Here is a 20,301-nt window from a genome sequence, read left to right on the forward strand (position 1 = left end):
TTATTGGGGCAGAAACAGACATAGGTCCTTAGTAGATTCTGTTTAGCACTATCCAAACCAGATTAAAAGACCAGTGTCTAAATTTATAAATATCACAGAGAAAATACATTTCCTTGAAAATTTTGCTAGAAATGGCGAGAGAAAGGAACAGCAATCTCTCAAAGTCTCTGTCTTGGTGTCTTGAGTATAATGTTGATGGTAAGTGCTGCATATTCAATAGCTACAGTTATTTGATGAACGTACAGATGAATAACGGAATTTTAATCCCTTTGGAAAGATTATTTTTCACAGTAAAATGGATACGAAGAACTAATTTTTCTTTTTTCACCATGTCTTTTTAGGATCTTCCTAAATACTATGACGACTGTCCATTTTTCTTTTGGTTCCATACATCTTTTATACAAAATAACAGGTATGGCTATGGTATAATCCAGTAGAAACAGCTTAGTCTCGAATGTCTATGTAAGAGGTAATGACAAGTATTTTGCTAATTGCCATAAGCCCAAGTTATAGAAACCAAAAAATCCTTGAGTCACCGTTCTTCATTGCCTTCCTTATTGTGATCTGGTTATTTAAAAAATATGGCTATTTTTCTTTAACATCTTTATTGGAGTATAATTGCTTTACAATGGTGTGTTGGTTTCTGCTGTATAACAAAGTGAATCAGCTATATATATACATATATCCCCATATCTCCTCCCTCTGCATCTACCTCCCACCCTCCCTATCCCACCCCTCTAGGTGGACACAAAGCACTGAGCTGATCTCCCTGTGCTATGAGGCTGCTTCCCACTAGCTATCTGTTTTACATTTGGTAGTTGTATATATGTCCATGCCCCTCTCTCACTTCATCCCAGCTTACCCTTCCCCCTCCCTGTGTCCTCAAGTCCATTCTCTATGTTGTGTCTTTATTCCTGCCCTGTCCCTAGGTTCATCAGAACCATTTTTTTCTTTTTTTTAGATTCCATATATATGTCTTAGCATACAGTATTTGTTTTTCTGACTTACTTCACTCTGTATGACAGACTCTAGGTCCATCCACCTCACTACAAATAACTCAATTTCATTTCTTTTTATGGCTGAGTAATATTCCATTGTAGATATGTGCCACATCTTCTTTATTCATTCATCTGTTGATGGACACTTAGGTTGGTTCCATGTCCTGGCTATTGTAAATAGAGCTGCAATGAACATTGTGGTACATGACTCTTTCTGAATTATGGTTTTCTCAGGGTATATGCCCAGTAGTGGGATTGCTGGGTCATATGGTAGTTCTATTTTTAGTTTTTTAAGGAACCTCCATACTGTTCTCCATAGTGGCTGTACCAATTCACATTCCCACCAGCAGTGCAAAAAGGTTCCCTTTTCACCACACCCTCTCCAGCATTTATTGTTTGTAGATTTTTTGATGATGGCCATCCTGACTGGTGTGCGGTGATACCTCATTGTGGTTTTGATTTGCATTTCTCTAATGATTAGTGATGGTGAGCATCCTTTCATGTGTTTGTTGGCGATCTGTATACCTTCTTTGGAGAAGTGTCTGTTTAGGCTTTCTGCCCATTTTTGGATTGGGTTGTTTTTTTTTGATACTGAGCTTCATTTTTCATATTGAGCTTGTATATTTTGGAGATTAATCCTTTGTCAGTTGCTTCATCTGCAAATATTGTCTCCCATTCTGAGGGTTGTCTTTTGGTCTTGATTATGGTTTCCTTAGCTGTGCAAAAGCTTTTAAGTTTCAGGAGGTGGGTCAAAAAGGATCTTGCTGTGATTTATGTCATAGAGTGTTCTGCCTATGTTTTCCTCTAAGAGTTTTATAGTGTCTGGACTTACATTTAGATCTTTAATCCATTTTGAGTTTATTTTTGTGTATGGTGTTAGGAAGTGTTCTAATTTCATTCTTTTACATGTAGCTGTCCAGTTTTCCCAGCACCACTTATTGAAGAGGCTGTCTTTTCTCCATTTTATATTCTTGCCTCCTTTATCAAAGATAAGGTGACCATATGTGCATGGGTTTATCTCTGGGCTTTCTATCCTGTTCCATTGATCTATATTTCTGTGTTTGTGCCAGTACCATAGTGTCTTGATTACTGTAGCTTTGTAGTATAGTCTGAAGTCAGGGAGCCTGACTCCTCCAGCTCCGTTTTTCTTTCTCAAGATTGCTTTGGCTATTTGGGGGTCTTTTGTGTTTCCATACAAACTGTGAAATTTTTTGTTCTAGTTTTGTGAAAAATGCCATTGGCAGTTTGATAATTGCATTGAATCTGTAGATTGCTTTGGGTAGTATACTCATTTTCACAATGTTGATCCTTCCAACCCAAGAACATGGTATATATCTCTCCATCTGTTTGTATCCTCTTTAATTTCTTTCATCAGTGTCTTATAGTGTTCTGCATACAGGTCTTTTGTCTCCTTAGGTAGGTTTATCCCTAGGTATTTTATTCTTTTTGTTGCAGTGGTGAATGGGAGTGTTTCCTCAATTTCTCTTTCAGATTTTTCATCATTAGTGTATAGGAATCAAGACATTGCTGTGCATTAATTTTGTATCCTGCTACTTTACCAAATTCATTGATTAGCTCTAGTAGTTTTCTGGTAGCATCTTTAGGATTCTCTATGCAGAGTATCATGTCATCTGCAAACAGTGACAGTTTTACTTCTTTTCTGATTTGGATTCCTTTTCTTCTCTGATTGTAAAAATATGGCTATTCTTGAGACCCACTGTTGCATTATCCTCAAGGTCCATGCCATAGGACTGCGTTATAAAACATACCATAAGCAAATCTTGAGTGTGGCAACAAATCCCTCCCATGAAAGTTTAATATGAGTTTGTTCAGTACCTTGAATATGGCAGGTCCTCAGTATGTGTTGATTTACTGATGACTGACCAACACCAAATTCTATGCCACAGGAAGGTGTCATCCAGGGAGGCTTCAGCTAGTTTAAAAGGTGGTTGACACACTTACATCTAGGGCAGAAGTTATAAGACACAGTAAGTATCAGTGAAGACAGCTTTCAAAAAATTAATGGTCTCCCATTTAAAACTGATTTTCTTATAACTAAATCGGATAATCTGTTTTTAAAAAGTAATTGATTTGAAGAGTATTCCAAAGAATCTCTATCATGTCTGAAACTCATTCCTAAATCTAGAAGTTCTCCACATCGTCTATTCTGTGGTGCTGAAAATTTGAGATTGGTATCACCATACCATTCAATACAAAAGGAAAGATAATATTCAAAAAATCATAAAGAGTTTTGAAGAAGTGGTTATGATTGTATGTGCCATGAACTGACAGTTCCCATAACATACAATCCTAGCCTTTTCTTCAAATGTAGACTGCATCTAATCCCACCTCAAGTCCGCTAAGGTGACAGTAAATAAAAACCTAGCCTAAACACCTACAATGCACACACATTTAGTGGATATTGATAGAGTGAACTTTGGATTTGATGGAACATTTTTGCCAATTTTTTCCCCTGGATGTACAGACAGAAAACTTTGACTTAACATGAGCAAAGTCCCTCAAATAGACATCTAGGTGGAACTTCATTTGGTACTACTTCTCAAAAGTGGTTCTTGCTAAAGGGCACAGTTTTTTCCTTTAAAACACCATGTTCATATTAGAGAAGCAACCTGCTAAATCACTTTTCTCCTCACTTTTATAGTTTCTGAAGATTTAACATGTGAATTTCCATACTCCTTGGTAAAGCTGTTTTTATTATGAGACTTAATTTACCCAAAATGCCAACTTCATCATTTAAAAGACACTTGTTACTGGGTTTTAATACACATCTAGTCTGATTTATCACATATAGAAATTTAATTAAATATTAATTCCATAAAAGGCAATATTAAAAGGATCAGTGACACGTTGTTACTGAAGGTCATGATATTTTTGTGTCTTAAGAGAGAAAGTGGGAGAGCTGGTCTTTGAAAGCTAATTAGATGCAGAGGAGGGGTCGAGACTGATGGTGGCCAGCAAGGCTTGTTTTTTTAAAGCAACAAGGCTGTCCTACAGCATGGCTTTTCTGTTAGCCCTACAATAAAATGTAATTTTTTTTCTATTCTAGGCTTTATCTTTCAAGAAGTGAATTGGATAATCCCCACAAACCAAAAGCATGGAAAATTTACCGTCCAGAGTTCGCAGTCGAGGTATATTTTGATGACGTTAAGTTGTAGCTGGTATCTAAGTGTAGTTCCCCTTCTAGGCTAGAATCATGTTCTTCCCAATCCTTGCTACCTATTTATATCTTTTAAACCTATTTCCTTGCTGATATATTTACATATTATATACATATGTCCCTGAGAACTCTATTAAATATATACAAAAGAGAATGTCAATGGCAATAGTTTTTTTTGAAAGAACATATGTCACAGTTTTCATTTGTATTGAGATAAATTTGAAACAGTACACGGGAACGTTAGTTATCACTTAACAACTCAGAAATAAAACTTTCCTATCAAAATAACATTTAAAAATTGTGATTGTCCCCCAATACTGTGGGTTTATTTACTTATGTATTTTTGGACAAGTATTCATTCCCTACTTTGGTTTACATTTGTAATTTCAGATTTGTTAGAAAAGTAATTTCTAATTCCTTCTTCTACTTGATTTACAAACTATTAACGAGCATCAGAATGGCAGCAAAGATCGTTTTAAAACCCATCACCCCTGCTCACAACCAGCTTCACCTAAGCTTGGGGAACTCTGAAGTAAGGTCAAGTTTTCATTATAGACACTGGTTAGTCCTGTGTCCACAGGGAATCATTTTCTCTTTGGTACCAGGTGCTACTTTATTCTAAGTACTTTCACTGCCACTATCTTAAGGCCGTAATTGTCTTTGAAAACAGTTCTATGTTGGCTTTACTATTTGAGTGATTTTCCTTTTATTGGCAAGACTCCCAACAATCCAGCCCAAGTTGAACTGACCAGGAAATGAAAAGTAGCAAATGCTGAGAACCAGTGCCTCTGCTAAAACACGGACTGCTCGTTCCTGAAAAACCTTGCACTTTGCAGAAAGCACATGATAAAAAAATAGGGTTTGGGGGGTTGGGACAGACCATTTGGGTTGGCAGCCCCACAAGGTCTGGAGGTTGCCACAGTCAGTATTTTTTAAGGGAAACTAGAGCAACAGTTTATAGAGAAGGGTGGGTGGGTGCCGACCTAGCAGGGATGGGAGGAGAGCCCCGAGCCGCCAGCGTGGAAGGCCATGCAGGGGCTTCTCTCCCCCTCAAAATAGCCCCCAAAGAGTGCAGCTGCAAAGGTTATTCTACTCCCCTTAATCTGACTCCCCTTGGGGGAAGAGCTCTTGGAGACACAGCCTTTCAAACTCCTTCCATGTTATCTACATTATTCCCTGTAATTTGGGTTACAGAAATGTATTGTGGCAGCCCAGGTTCCTCCTTTAAAATTCCTGCAGCTGTAATCCGTGGAGGGCAGATCAGCGGGCAGGCCTAGGTGAACGGGAAAAAAAAGCGAGGAGTGAGATCTACCTTTAACACTGGCAAAAGCTGGGAAACCCCAGTTTTTCAGAATCTTGCTTTTTGAAATAAAGGAAATTACAGTTGGGGGTTTCTCTTCCGTAGCCCTCCAAGATGGATGGAAATTTCTGGCAATTATGAGCTGTCACACTATTCTGCTTTTGCTCATAAAGAGAACTTGTTCAGGGCCTCCAGCAGGGCTGCTTTCCTAGAACCCCGTGCAAATAATTCGTTAAACAACTTGAGAAACTTAGATCATAATATATCAGAACAATATTGGTTTTCTTGAATAGAATTTACTGACCTGGAAAACTTGATATCCAGAAGTTTATTTTAAAAAATAGAATGGCATCCTGCCAAATCAGTCACATCACATACACAGCCTGGTGGAGGGAGAGTAATTCTAGTGGGCCACGTTTCGCAACTGCAGTGTATACAGAATATGCATTTATATCAGTAGTTATTTTACATCAGGAATCTTGCTGACAAAAAAAACAATGCTCGTTGCAATAAAACCATCACCTTGAAATATCACCATACATAACTCAAACATTCCTGACAGTTGGTTCTTAGCACATAAAGTACTTAAATCATATAATCAACTATTAGGCAAATTTAATGATAGAACACGAGAATTTCTTTAAACACAGTATTTCAAGTTACTCTCTTTTTGTCCGGAGTACAGATTTGAAACGGTACAAACTGTACCCAAATACTGAACCATGAATTAAGCAAACAGAATGAAACGTTAAAAAAAAACAACTCTCAAGTTTCCATTCATTACTCCCACTCACTCTTACCTGCCTCAGACAGTTTCTGTTGAAGATATTCAGTTAAATCTTTACAGGACAACACGTGAGAAGACCTACTGCCAACAGGGCTTAGACAACAGGGGCCCGGTGGGCTCTGGAGCAGGTCACTTCCTGGGGGAAGCCAGTCCCATTTGCTATTTTTGCTTCAATCCAGGCCTGTTCAGAAGCAGCACCACTCAGTAGCTACTGACCATTTAAGTACGGACAAAAGTAAGGTAGAAAAATTGCTTTTCAAAAAAAGGCAAACAGAAGACCAGGCATAGCTCTGGAGCCCGTCGGGCACAACACCGGGCATCCCCCCTCCGCTAAACGTCTGCCAGCAGCTGGCCTTCCCGACCCTCTCTGGCTTCTGGCCGGAGTCACCACCGAGGCTGCAGGGAGAACAAAAACTTATGGAAACTGGAGGCCTCACACACAACGCTTCCGTCCTGCCAACAAGGGGGGACATACCAGTGTGGACCATTATTAACACGTCAGCCGCAGGGGCGGATTAAGAGCTCTTTATTAGAGGCCTGGGGGGTCTCGGGGCAGCACAGAATGAGGCAGCTGACTTCACTGCTGACGACAAGGGCTCACGTAAACCGGACGGCCAGGGAACAGCTGCCCATCCCAAGTCTACGGGAGTCAGGTGAACCAGGGTTTGTTAGTAGTGCATACCTACGGCATAGTTTAATGAAATTACCTTTGCTTCATTGATTTATTAAGTCACACCCCAGAGACCACCATCACTGAAATTCACGACAGCCAGTACCCCATATTAAAGGCTCCAGCGTGGCAAGGAGTGAGGGATCCCGAGACAAACTTCAGCCCTGACACCACTCACGGGGAGTGCAAGCACGACACTCTGGTTCCCTCTGAAAGGAGACCGCTTTGCCCACAAGCACCACTCTGTCCCCAGACGGGGAGCCAGGGCCTCTCTTGGCTTTGGCACTCTGCTCCCTGGAAGGGCTTCCGATTGGCAGAGGCAAGGAGGGCGTGGTCCAAAGTGGATCAGCAGCCCCTAGGTGGTCCGACAACTTCCCTGGAATCCCGCCCAGGCCCGGACACAGAGGCAGCAGCTCAGGGCAGCTGTCAGCCACAGTCTTCACAAAGCACCACAGGCCCCTCCCCTCAGCCCCTGCCTCGAGCTCGAGCCCAGCAGAGAGGAGCTCCCTGGGACAGGAGGAGGGGCTGGCACAGGCGAGGGCCGTGCTGCTTCCCAAAGGCTCTGGGCCACACCCAACAATATGTCCGGGCGTGGAATGGGATCCCACCTGGAAGAAGATGGGTGGCACTGTTTCCACAGAGGAGCACCTTGGGAAAATCCAGGATGCTTACTCTGAAACTTAAATCAAGAACATGGAAGCCACACCACTATGCAGATATATTCTCCTCTTTAGAATCTAGACGGACGCCTTAGTTTTCAAGCACCACAGGAAAACTTTTTAAAAACGTTAACCACTTATTACAGGGTATGTGCTAAGTAGATTTTAAAAGAGACCCACATCTAGCATGGATGAAGCATTTATAACCATCCTCCTGAAACATGGTTACCTCTGGTTTTTTCTAGTGAGATCTGAGATTAAACATGGAACTAAATTGTGCTTCACTCACAACACAACCATCTAAACCGCATGTACACATACAGGTTTACGCAAAAGCCCTTAAGATAGCTCTACTTAGCCTTTCAGATTAGGTACCTCGGGCCAGCAGCCCACCCTGTATGTCCCACCAAGGACAAGAGCAGCAACTTTTCCACTTCAGTACAATTATGGGCAGAAATTATATAATAGAAAAGAGAAGCTCTTCTATAAAGTTTAAGGTAGAAGGTAGAAAAATGGAAGACAAAAAAAAATTTCCCACAAAATCAAAAAATTCCACATTGGTCTTGTACTCCTTGAAACCCTGAGAACTGCAGTCCTCAAACAGCTTCACTTTGATCAAGGTTTGCCAGAACACTTCAGTATGCTTCAAACTGGCTCATCATCAACTTCCTGCTGTATTCATAGGCCAAAAAGAGTGCCCCGTTGGCAGGGAACGCGCGAATCATGGTAGGTTTCAGTCCAGAATATAAGGCTGTTATTCCTAGAAAACAAAAGGGTGACCAAAGACTGAGCTCCCCCTCCTTGGACATATTGCACGAACCCACACAGCACAGGTATTTTTACAGTTACAGATCCAGACAACAGCGCTGAACCCCAGCAGCGATGGAACAGGTTTCCCTGGACTACTGGAACTAGACAGACTAGTAGAAACAAGGGCGAGGGCAGGTCTGCCAGCAGAGCTGGTGAGGCTCCGGGTACAGTCACCGATCCCGTGCCTGTTACCTCCTGGTAAGCGGGTCAGGCAGAGCAGGGGGCCTCCTGTGGGCAGACAGGAGGCAGCCACAGAGCCACGGACGGCAGCAACTTCGCAGCTTCACCTGGGGGGCGAGGACCACGAGGCACTGGGCCAGAACACAGAGCACTGACATTGATGTGGAAGACCTGTTTCTAGTGTTAGCACTGCCCAAGGCAGTTCTGAAGATCCAGGCAGATAAGGGAGGTGTAAGTACTTTGGAAAACTACAAAGTGTAATGCAAATTTAAAAGGGGTTACTGTTAGTAATACACAAGATGTCTGTGCTCTATTTGGGGTTAAAGCAGTTGCTGCATGCTGTTACTGTGCTCGCTTTCTCTCAAAATCAAGACAGAAAAGTGCACATCCAAGTTTTAAGACGTATAGTGGATGCTGGAAGGACAGGTCTTTACTCACTAGTGGCATAAAATTGGCTTTATACAAACACTAAAAGTCTTTATCTACCTGTATAACTAAAAACTGATAGCAAATCACCTTCAGAAATTGCTTAGTGCCTTTCTCATTGCAGAAGTCTTATCATTAAGGATGTACGTTCTTTTAAATGCCTTACTGATATGCTGTTAGAGCTCATCTCCTGATGATATTGTTTAAAAACAAGTGGTGCAGGACTTCCTTGGTGGTCCAGTGGTTAAGACTCCACGCTTCCACTGCAGGGGGAATGGGTTGGATCCCTGGTTGGGGAAGTTTCACATGCCGCAGAGTGCAGCCAAAAAAAAAAAAGTGGTGCTAACTCTGAAACATGTGTCCTCTTAGACAAAACACATACTTTAAAAATTCCCACCAGGCTATTTAGAAACAAAATCCTGGCCCAAAGGTTAGGAATCAGAGCTTTAAACATTCTTGAGGGGACTTCCCTGGTGGCGCAGTGGTTAAGAGTCTGCCTGCCAATGCAGGGGACACGGGTTCAATCCCTGGTCCAGCGAGATCCCACATGCCGTGGAGCAACTAAGCCCGTGCGCCACAACTACCGAGCCTGCACTCTAGAGCCCGCAAGCCACAACTGCTGAGCCCACAAGCCACAACTACTGAAGCCCATGTGCCTAGAGCCCATGCTCCGCAACGAGAAGCCACCGCAATGAGAAGCCCGCGCACCGCAATGAAACGTAGCCCCCACTTGCCGCAACTAGAGAAAGCCCGCACGCAGCAACAAAGACAACACAGAAAAAATAAATAAACAAACATTCTTGAGAGTAATGAAGTAAGCTAAAGAAAGGGGTCTGGAAACAAATCCACAAATGTGAATTACATACACCGTTAGAAAAGCGAGGCGGTGGAAGAGAGCGATGACCCACCTGCTCGACTTCGACAAGACGAGCGGCCGAATGACCACTCCCCATACGTCCCTCCTGTTTCAGCAGTTGGCAGACTCACCTTCATTTTTCACGATGCTTATGAAAGTTCCAATAAATCCCGCCTGCTTTCCAGACATGGAGAGAACTTGAATTCTGGATTTGATACAATCCACTGGGTAAACAGCAAGCCAGAGGCAGATTCCACCAAATCCACCACTTAACATCAAAGGGACAGGGCCTAGAGAAGAAAATGAGCAAACAGTGTTTTGTCTCAAGAACAGCTGATGTGATATTTCCAGAGGTCAGTGTAGTAGTGGCTGCAGGTAGGTGCAAATACAAACACGAAAGCTGCGGAACACAGTTCTCTGGGGCAAGTGTCAAACTGCCTAAGAGCACAGGTTCTGTGTGGTAGCCTGGGGCTGTCCCTCACGACTCCAGGGCAAGGGGCAGCCCTAGTGAGGGTCAGATTTAGGCTGGTCTCTGTGGCCCTCCTGCCCCGTCCTCCAGAGGCCTGGCCCCCCAAGAACCAGCAGGCCCCCAGCAGCATGGCAACGCCCTACCATGAGGAGTGAGAACAGAGGCCACTGAAACACAGGCTGCATCTTCTTCAACTTTCCCTTAATTATTCTAATATATTAATGTCCCACAGCTCTGATTCTTCCTTTGCCATGAAAAAGCAAAGTTATTAAACGTTAACAGTTAAGCCTAGGAGCTTGACTATCCCCAGAATAGGTCCAAAACACTGAAGGGAGGTATTTAAGAAACAAGTAACCACTCATGTGAGCCAAACATCGATACAGTTGTGTCAAGCAGTTAATTAGGATAAACTAGAAAGAAGTACACTTCTCACTGCTCTCAAAACACTATCAAGATTTATTACTAAGCTTATTGCAAGATGATTTATAGGTGATTTCCCCAATTGTTGGTGATATCCTACAGGGAAAATAATGTCTGTGTTCTCCCCTAAAATGGACCCAGAGCAAATGAACAAATGTTATTCCAGTAAAACCTGGAATTATTATTATTATATATTAAAATAACTGGAATTATTATTTGGTGGGGGGGAACCTTCAAGATGGCAGAGGAGTAAGCCGTGGAGATCACCTTCCTCTCCACAAATACATTAGAAACACATCTACATGTGGAACAACTCCTACAGAACACCTACTGAACGCTGGCAGAAGACCTCAGACCTCCCAAAAGGCAAGAAACTCCCCACATACCTGGGTAGGGCAAAAGAAAAAACAGAGACAAAAGAATAGGGACGGGACCTGCACCTCTGGGAGGGAGCTGTGAAGGAGGAAAGGTTTCCACACACTAGGAGGCCCCTTCGCGGCAGGGCTTGGGGTGGGGGGAGCTTCAGAGCCACAGAGAGGGCGCAGCAACAGGGGTGCGGAGAGCAAAGCGGAGAGATTCCCGCACAGAGGATCGGTGCCAACCAACACTCACCAGCCCGAGAGGCTTGTCTGCTCACCTGCCGGGGCGGGCGGGGGCTGGGAGCTGAGGCTCGGGCTTCAGAGGTCAGACCCCAGGGAGAGGACTGGGGTTGGCTGCGTGAACACAGCCTGAAGGGGGCTAGTGCGCCACGGCTAGCCAGGAGGGAGTCCTGGAAAAAGTCTAGACCTGCCAGAGATGTGAGAGACCATTGTTCAGGGTGCGCAAGGAGAGGGGATCCCCCTTCCCTGTCTGCCCACAGAAGGCAGAGCACCGCCTAAACGAGCTCCAGAGATAGGCACAAGCTGTGGCTATCAGCTCGAACACCAGAGATGGGCATGAAATGCTAAGGCTGCTGCTGCCGCCACCAAGAAGCCTGTGTGCGGCACAGGTCACTCTCCACACCCACCCCAGGAGCCTGTGCAGCCCACCACTGCCAGGGTCCTGGGATCCAGGGACAACTTCGCCGGGAGAACACACAGCACACCTCAGGCTGTTGCAACGTCACGCTGGCCTCTGCCGCCACAGGCTTGCCCCACATTCCAATTATAACTACCATACTCCTCCCTCCCCCACCAGCACGAGTGAGCCAGAGCCCCCTAACCAGCGCTGCTTTAAACCTGTCCTGTCTGGGCATGAACAGATGCCTGAGGGCGACCTACAGGCAGAGGTGGGTCCAAATCCAAAGCTGAACCCCAGGAGCTGTGCGAACAACGAAGAGAAAGGGAAAGCTCTCCCAGCAGCCTCAGGAGCAGCAGATTAAATCTCCACAGTCAACTTGAGGTACCTCCATCTGTGGAATACCTGAATAGACAACCAATCATCCCAAGATTGAGGCAGTGGACTTTGAGAGCAACTGTGGACTTCGGGTTTGCTGTCTGACACTGACTTGTTTCTGATTTTTAACTTAGTATAGTTTTTAATGCTTGTTATCATTGGTGGATTTGTTTATTGGTTTGGTTGCTCTCTTTTTATTACTTTTAAATTTTATTTTAACTATTTTATTTTATTATTTTTCGTTCTTTTTTTCCTCTCTTTTCTTCTGAGCCATGTGACTGACAGGGTCGTGGTGCTCTGGCCGGGCATCAGACCTGAGCCTCTGAGGTGGGAGAGCCAAGTTCAGGACATTGGACTACCAGAGACCCCCTGGGCCCACATAATATCAATCAGCAAGAGCTCTCCCAGAGATCTCCATCTCAATGCTAGACCTAGCTCCACTCAACGACCAGCAAGCTACAGTGCTGGACACCCTATGCCAAACAACTAGCAAGACAGAAACACAAACCCACCCATTAGAGAGGCTGCCTAAAATCATAAGTTCACAGACACCACAAAACACACCATTGGACATGGCCCTGCCCACCAGAAAGACAAGATCCAGCCCCACCCATCAGAACACAGGCACCAATCCCCTCCATCAGGAAGCCTACACAAGCCACCGAACCAACCTTAGCCACTGGGGGCAGACACCAAAACCAAAGGGAACTACGAACTTACAGCCTGCAAAAAGGACACCCCAAACACAGTAAGTTAAATGAAATGAGAAGACAGAGAAACATGCAGCAGATGAAGGAGCAAAGTAAAAACCCACCAGACCTAACAAACGAAGAGGACACAGGCAGTCTACCTGAAAAAGAATTCAGAGTAATGACAGTAAAGATGGTCCAAATCTTGGAAACAGAATGGAGAAAATACAAGAAACGCTTAACAAGGACCTAGAAGAACTAAAGAGCAAACAAACGATGATGAACAACACAATAAATGAAAAGAAAAATTCTCTAGAAGGAATCAAGAGCAGAAATAACTGGGGCAGAACAACAGAAAAGTGACCTGGAAGATAAAATAGTGGAAATAACTACTGCAGAGCAGAATAAAGAAAAAAGAATGAAAAGCATTGAGGACAGTCTCAGAGACCACTGGGACATTAAACTCCCGAACATTCGAATATAGGGGTCCCAGAAGAAGAGAAAAAGAAAGTGTCTGAGAAAATATTTGAAGAAATTATAGTTGAAAACTTCCATAACATGGGAAAGGAGATAGTCAATCAAGTCCAGGAAGCACAGAGTGTCCCATACAGGATAAATCCAAGGAGAAATACTCCTAGACACATATTATTCAAACTATCAAAAATTAAATACAAAGAAAAAATATTGAAAGCAGCACGGGAAAAGCAACAAGTAACATACAAGGGAATCCCCATAAGGTTAACAGCTGATCTTTTAGCAGAAACTCTGCAAGCCAGAAGGGAGTGGCAGGACATATTTAAAGTGATGAAAGGGAAAAACTTACAACCAAGATTACTCTACCCAGCAAGGATCTCATTTAGATTTGACAGAGAAATTAAAACCTTTAAAGACAAGCAAAAGGGCTTCCCTGGTGGCGCAGTGCTTGGGAGTCCACCTGCCGATGCAGGGGACGTGGGTTCATGCCCTGGTCCAGGAGGATCCCGTGTGCCGTGTAGTGGCTGGGACTGTGGGCCATGGCCGCTGAGCCTGCACGTCCGGAGCCTGTGCTCCGCGACGGGAGAGGCCATGGCAGTGAGAGGCCCGCGTACCACAAAAAAAAAAAAAAAGACAAGCAAAAGAATTTAGCACCACCAAACCAGCTCTACAACAAATGCTAAAGAAATTTCTCTAGGCAGGAAACACAAGAGAAGGAAAAAACCTACAAAAACAAACCCAAAACAATTAAGAAAATGGTAATAAGAACATACATATCAATAATTACCTTAAATGTAAATGGATTAAATGCTCCAACCAAAAGACATAGACTGGCTGAATAGATACAAAAACAAGACCCATATATAGCTGTCTACAAGAGAGTCACTTCAGACCTAGGGACACATACAGACTGAAAGTGAGGGGTTGGAAAAAGATATTCCACGCAAATGGAAATCAAAAGAAAGCTGGAGTAGCAATTCTCATATCAGACAAAAATAGCCTTTTTTTTTTTTTTTTTTTTTGCGGTACACAGGCCTCTCACTGCTGTGGCCTCTCCTTCGCGGAGCACAGGCTCCGGACGTGCAGGCCCAGCGGCCATGGCTTACGAGCCCAGCCGCTCCACGGCATGTGGGATCCTCCCAGACCGGGGCATGAACCCACGTCCCCTGCATCAGCAGGCGGACTCTCAACCACTGCGCCACCAGGGAAGCCCCAAAATAGACTTTAAAATAAAGACTATTACAAGAGAGAAAGAACAACACTACATAATGATCAAGGGATCAATCCAAGAAGATATAACAATTGTAAAATATTTATGCACCCAACATAGGAGCACCTCAATACATAAGGCAAATGCTAACAGCCATTAAAGGGGAAATCGACAGTAACACAATCATAGTAGGGGACTTTAACACCCCACTTTCACCAATGGACAGATCATCCAAAAGGAAAAAAATAAGAAAACACAAGCCTTAAATGACACATTAATAAACAAGATGGATTTAATTGATATTTATAAGACATTCCATCCAAAAACAACAGAATACACTTTCTTCTCAACTGCTCATGGAACATTCTCCAGGATAGATCATATCTTGGGTCACAAATTAAGCCTTGGTAAATTTAAGAAAATTGAAATCATATCAAGTATCTTTTCCGACCACAGTGCTATGAGACTAGATATCAATTACAGAAAAAAAATGTAAAAAATAAAAACACATGGAGGATAAACAATACGCTACTAAATAACCAAGAGATCACTGGAGAAGTCAAAGAGGAAATCAAAATATACCTAGAAACAAATGACAATGAAAACACAATGACACAAAATCTATGGGATGCAGCAAAGGCAGTTCTAAGAGGGACGTTTATAGCAATACAATCCTACCTCAGGAAACAAGAAACATCTCAAACAACCTAACCTTACACCTAAAGCAATGAAAGAGGAACAAAAAAACCCCCAAAGTTAGCAGAAGGAAAGAAATCATAAAGATCAGATCAGAAATAAATGAAAAAGAAATGAAGGAAATGATAGCAAAGATCAATAAAACTAAAAGCTGGTTCTTTGAGAAGATAAACAAAATAGATAAACCACTAGCCAGACTCATCAAGAAAAAAAGGGAGAAGACTCAAATCAATAGAATTAGAAATGAAAAAGGAGAGGTAACAACTGACGCTGCAGAAATAAAAAAGATCATGAGAGATTACTACAAGCAACTCTATGCCAATAAAATGGACAACCTGGAAGAAATGGACAAATTCTTAGAAATGCACAACCTACCAAGACTGAATCAGGAAGAAATAGAAAATATGAACAGACCAATCACAAGCACTGAAATTGAAACTGTGATTAAAAATCTTCCAACAAACAACACCCAGGACCAGATGGCTTCACAGGAGAATTCTATCAAACATTTAGAGAAGAGCTAACACCTATCCTTCTCAAACTCTTCCAAAATATAGCAGAGGGAGGAACACTCCCAAACTCCTTCTACGAGGCCACCATCACCTTGATACCAAAACCAGACAAGGATGTCACAAAGAAAGAAAACTACAGGCCAATATCACTGATGAACATAGATGCAAAAATCCTCAACAAAATACTAGCAAACAGAATCCAACAGCACATTAAAAGGATCACACACCATGATCAAGTGGGATTTATCCCAGGAATGCAAGGATTCTTCAATATATGCAAATCAATCAATGTGATACACCATATTAATAAACTGAAGGATAAAAACCATATGATAATCTCAACAAATGCAGAAAAAGCTTTTGACAAAATTCAATACCCATTTATGATACAAACTCTCCAGAAAGTAGGCACAGAGGGAACTTACCTCAACATAATAAAGGCCATATATGACAAACCCACAGCCAACATCATTCTCAGTGGTGAAAAAGAGAACCCATTTCCTCTAAGATCAGGAACAAGACAAGGTTACCCACTCTCACCACTGTTATTCCACACAGTTTTGGAAGTTTTAGTCACAGCAATCAGAGAAGAAAAAGAAAAGGCATCCAAATCGGAAAAGAAGAAGGAAAACTGTCACTGTTTGCAGATGACATGATACTATACATCGAGAATCCTAAAGATGCCACCAGAAAACTACTAGAGCTAATCAATGAATTTGGTAAAGTAGCAGGATACAAAATTAATGCTCAGCAATCTCTTGCATTCCTATACACTAAGGATGAAAAATCTGAAAGAGGAATTAAGGAAACACTCCCATTTACCACTGCAACAAAAAGAACAGAATACCTTGGAATAAAACCTACCTAAGGAAACAAAAGACGGCTATACAGAAAAGTATAAGACACTGATGAAAGAAATTAAAGAGGATTCAATCAGATGGAGAGATATACCATGTTCTTGGGTTGGAAGAATCAACATTGTGAAAATGAGTATACTACCCAAAGCAATCTACAGATTCAATGTAATCCCTATCAAGCTACCACTGGCATTTTTCACAGAACTAGAACAAAAAATTTCACAGTTTGTATGGAAACACAAAAGACCCCGAATAGCCAAATCAATCTTGAGAAAGAAAAATGGAGCTGGAGGAATCTGGCTCCCTGACTTCAGACTATACTACAAGGCTACAGTAATTCAGACAGTATGGTACTGACACAAAAAAGAAATATGGATCAATGGAACAGGGTAGAAAGCCCAGAGATAAACTCACACACATATGGTCACCTTATCTTTGATAAAGGAGGCAAGAATATACAATGGAGAAAAGACAGCCTCTTCAATAAGTGGTGCTGGGAAAACTGGACAGCCACATGTAAAAGAATGAAATTAGAACACTCCTTAACACTATACACATAAATAAACTCAAAATGGATTTAAGACCTAAATATAAGGCCAGACACTATAAAACTCTTAGAGGAAAACACAGGCAGAACACTCTATGACATAAATCACAGCAAGATCCTTTTTGACCCACCTCCTAGAGAAATGGAAATAAAAATAAACAAATGGGACCTAATGAAACTAAAAGCTTCTGCACAGCAAAGGAAACCATAAACAAGATGAAAAGACAACCCTCAGAATGGGAGAAAATACTTGCAAATGAAGCAGCTGACAATGGATTAACCTCCAAAATATACAAGCAGCTCTTGCAGCTCAATATCAGAAAAACAAACCCAATCCAAAAATGGGCAGAAGACCTAAAAAGACATTTCTCCAAAGAAGATATACAGATCACCAAGAAGCACATGAAAGGATGCGCAACATCACTAATCATTAGAGAAATGCAAATCAAAACTACAATGAGATATCATCTCACACCAGTCAGAATGGCCATTATCTAAAAATCTACAAACAATAAATGCTGGAGAGGGTGTGGTGAAAAGGGAACCTTTTGCACTGTTGGTGGGAATGTAAACTGATACAGCCACTATGGAGAACAGTATGGAGATTCCTTAAAAAACTAAAAATAGAACTACCATACGACCGATCAATCCCACTACTGGCATATACCCAGAGAAAACCATAATTCAAAAAGAGTCATGTACCACAATGTTCACTGCAGCACTATTTACAATAGCCAGGACAGGGAAGCAACCTAAGTGTCCATCGACAGATGAATGGATAAAGAAGATGTGGCACATATATACAATGGAATATTACTCAGCCATAAAAAAAAATGAAATTGAGTTATTTGTAGTGAGTTGGATGGACCTAGAGTCTGTCATACAGAGTGAAGTACGTCAGAAAGAGAAAAACAAATATTGTATGCTAACACATACATATATATGGAATCTAAAAAAAAAAAGGTTCTGAAGAACCTAGGGGCAGGACAGGAATAAAGATGCAGACATAGGGGGACCTTGATGATGGCGGAAGAGTGAGATGCGGAGATCACCTTCCTCCCCACAGATACACCAGAAATACGTCTACACGTGGAACAACTCCTACAGAACACCTACTGAAGGCTGGCAGAAGACCTCAGACCTCCCAAAAGGCAAGAAACTCCCCCACGTACCTGGGTAGGGCAAAAGAAAAAAAAAAAAGAAAAAACAGAGACAAAAGAATAGGGACGGCACCTGCACCAGTGGGAGAGAGCTGTGAAGGAGGAAAAGTTTCCACACACTAGGAAGCCCCTTCGCAGGCGGAGACTGCGGGTGGCAGAGGGGGGGGAGCTTCGAAGCCGCGGAGGAGAGCGCAGCCACAGGGGTGCGGAGGGCTAAGCGGGGAGATTCCCGCACAGAGGATCGGTGCCGACCGGCACTCACCAGCCCGAGAGGCTTGTCTGCTCACCCGCCGGGGCGGGCGGGCCTGGGAGCTGAGGCACGGCTTCGGTCGGAGCGCAGGGAGAGGACTGGGGTTGGCGGCTTGAACACAGCCTGAAGGGGGTTAGTGCGCCACGGCTAGCCGGGAGGGAGTCCGGGAAAAACTCTGCACCTGCCCAAGAGGCAAGAGACTTTTTCTTCCCTCTTTGTTTCCTGGTGCGTGAGGAGAGGGGTTTAAGAACGCTACTTAAAGGAACTCCAGAGACGGGCACGAGCCGCGGCTAAAAGCGCGAACCCCAGAGACGGGCGGGAGACGCTAAGGCTGCTGCTGCCGCCAAGGGGCCTGTGTGCGAGCACAGGTCACTCTCCACACCCTTCTTCCGCGGAGCCTGTGCAGCCCGCCACTGCCAGGGTTCCGGGATCCAGGGACAACTTCCCCGGGAGAACGTACGGCGGACCTCAGGCTGGTGCAAAGTCACGCCGGACTTTGCCGCCGCAGGCCCGCCCCGCACTCCGTGCCCCTCCCTCCCCGCCGGCCTGAGTGCACCAGAGCCCCCGAATCAGCGGCTCCTTTAACCCCGTCCTGTCTGAGCAAAAAACAGACGCCCTCCAGCGACCTACACGCAGAGGCAGGGCCAAATCCAAAGCTGAGCCCCTGGGAGCTGTGAGAACAAAGAAGAGAAAGGGAAATCTCTCCCAGCAGCCTCAGAAGCAGCGGATTAAAGCTCCACAATCAACTTGATGTACCCTGCATCTGTGGAATACATGAATAGACAACCAATCATCCCAAATTAAGGAAGTGGACTTTAGGAGCAAGATCTATGATTTTTTTCCCTATTCCTCTTTTTGTGAATGTGTATGTGTATGCTTCTGTGTGAGATCTTGTCTGTATAGTCTTGCTTCCACCATTTGTCCTAGGGTTCTATCCGTCCATGGTTTTTTTTAATTTTTTAAATTTTAAAATTTAAAAAATTTAAATTTTTAATTTAAAAAATTTAAAAAATTTAAAAAATTTTAAAATTTAAAATTAAATTTAATTTAAATTTAAAAATTTAAAAATTTAAAAATTTAAAATTTAATTTAATTTAAAAAATTTTTAAATTTTATATTTAAATTAAAAATTAACTTTTAACTTAAATTTAATTTAAAAAATTTTAAATTTTAAAATGTAATTTAAATTTATATTTAATTTAAATAAAATTAAAATTTAAATTTTTAAATTAAAAAATTTAAAAAAAGTTTAAATTTTAAAGTTTTAAATTTTTTAAAATTTTTTAAAAATTTTAAAATTTTTAAAAAATTTTTTTCTTAATAATCAATTGTAATTTTAATAACGTTTTTATACTTTACCTTTGTTCTTTCTTTCTTTCCTTCCTTCCTTCCCTCCTTTAGACAACGAATCATCCCAAATTGAGGAGGTGGTCTCTGACAGAAAGATTTATGATTTTTCCCCCTTTACCTCTTTTAGTGAGGGTGTATGTGTATGCTTCTGTGTAAGATTTCATCTGTATAGCTTTGCTTCCAACGTTTGTCCTAAGGTTCTATCCGTCCCTTTTTTTTTCTAAATAAGAATTTTTTAATTCAATAACTTTATTATACTTTTATTTTTACTGTATCTTCTGTCTTTTTTCCTTCTTTCCCTCTCTCCTTCCTTCCTCCCTCCCTCCCTCCTTTCTTTCCTTCTTGCCTTCTTTCCTTCTTTGCTTCTTTCTTTCTTCCTTCCCTCCTTTCCTTCTTTCTTTCCTCATACTTCTACTAATTCCCTCTACT

At 42.4% G+C, this 20,301-nt stretch overlaps 2 protein-coding genes across 5 annotated transcripts in view; one reads left to right on the forward strand and one right to left on the reverse strand.

Moving 5' to 3' along the window:
• LOC137211014 (phosphatidylinositol 3,4,5-trisphosphate 3-phosphatase TPTE2-like) overlaps positions 1–4,322 on the forward strand; it is a 59,274-nt gene extending 54,952 nt beyond the window's left edge. For all 3 annotated transcript variants that reach the window (XM_067713147.1, XM_067713148.1, XM_067713149.1), the window contains 2 exons: positions 342–412; positions 4,066–4,322. In XM_067713147.1, coding sequence (XP_067569248.1) covers positions 342–412; positions 4,066–4,174 — 180 coding nt within the window. In that variant the 3' untranslated portion in view covers positions 4,175–4,322. The remainder of the gene's footprint in view (positions 1–341; positions 413–4,065) is intronic.
• A 1,467-nt stretch (positions 4,323–5,789) lies between these two features.
• Positions 5,790–20,301, reverse strand: part of SLC25A15 (solute carrier family 25 member 15) — a 39,411-nt gene continuing 24,899 nt past the window's right edge. Inside the window, exons 6-8 of one of the 2 annotated variants that reach the window (XR_010936852.1) lie at positions 9,996–10,154; positions 6,277–8,352; positions 5,790–5,900 (exon numbers count right to left, since the gene is read on the reverse strand). Coding sequence is in view for 1 of the 2 variants with exons in the window: in XM_067713150.1 (XP_067569251.1) it covers positions 8,228–8,352; positions 9,996–10,154 (284 nt within the window). In the remaining variant the exon portion in view is untranslated. Of the gene's footprint in view, positions 8,353–9,995; positions 10,155–20,301 lie in introns of both variants that reach the window. The other variant, XM_067713150.1, reaches the window with a different exon arrangement.

This window comes from Pseudorca crassidens, chromosome 18 (genome assembly GCF_039906515.1).
Source record: "Pseudorca crassidens isolate mPseCra1 chromosome 18, mPseCra1.hap1, whole genome shotgun sequence".
In the NCBI taxonomy this organism is placed as follows: domain Eukaryota; kingdom Metazoa; phylum Chordata; class Mammalia; order Artiodactyla; family Delphinidae; genus Pseudorca; species Pseudorca crassidens.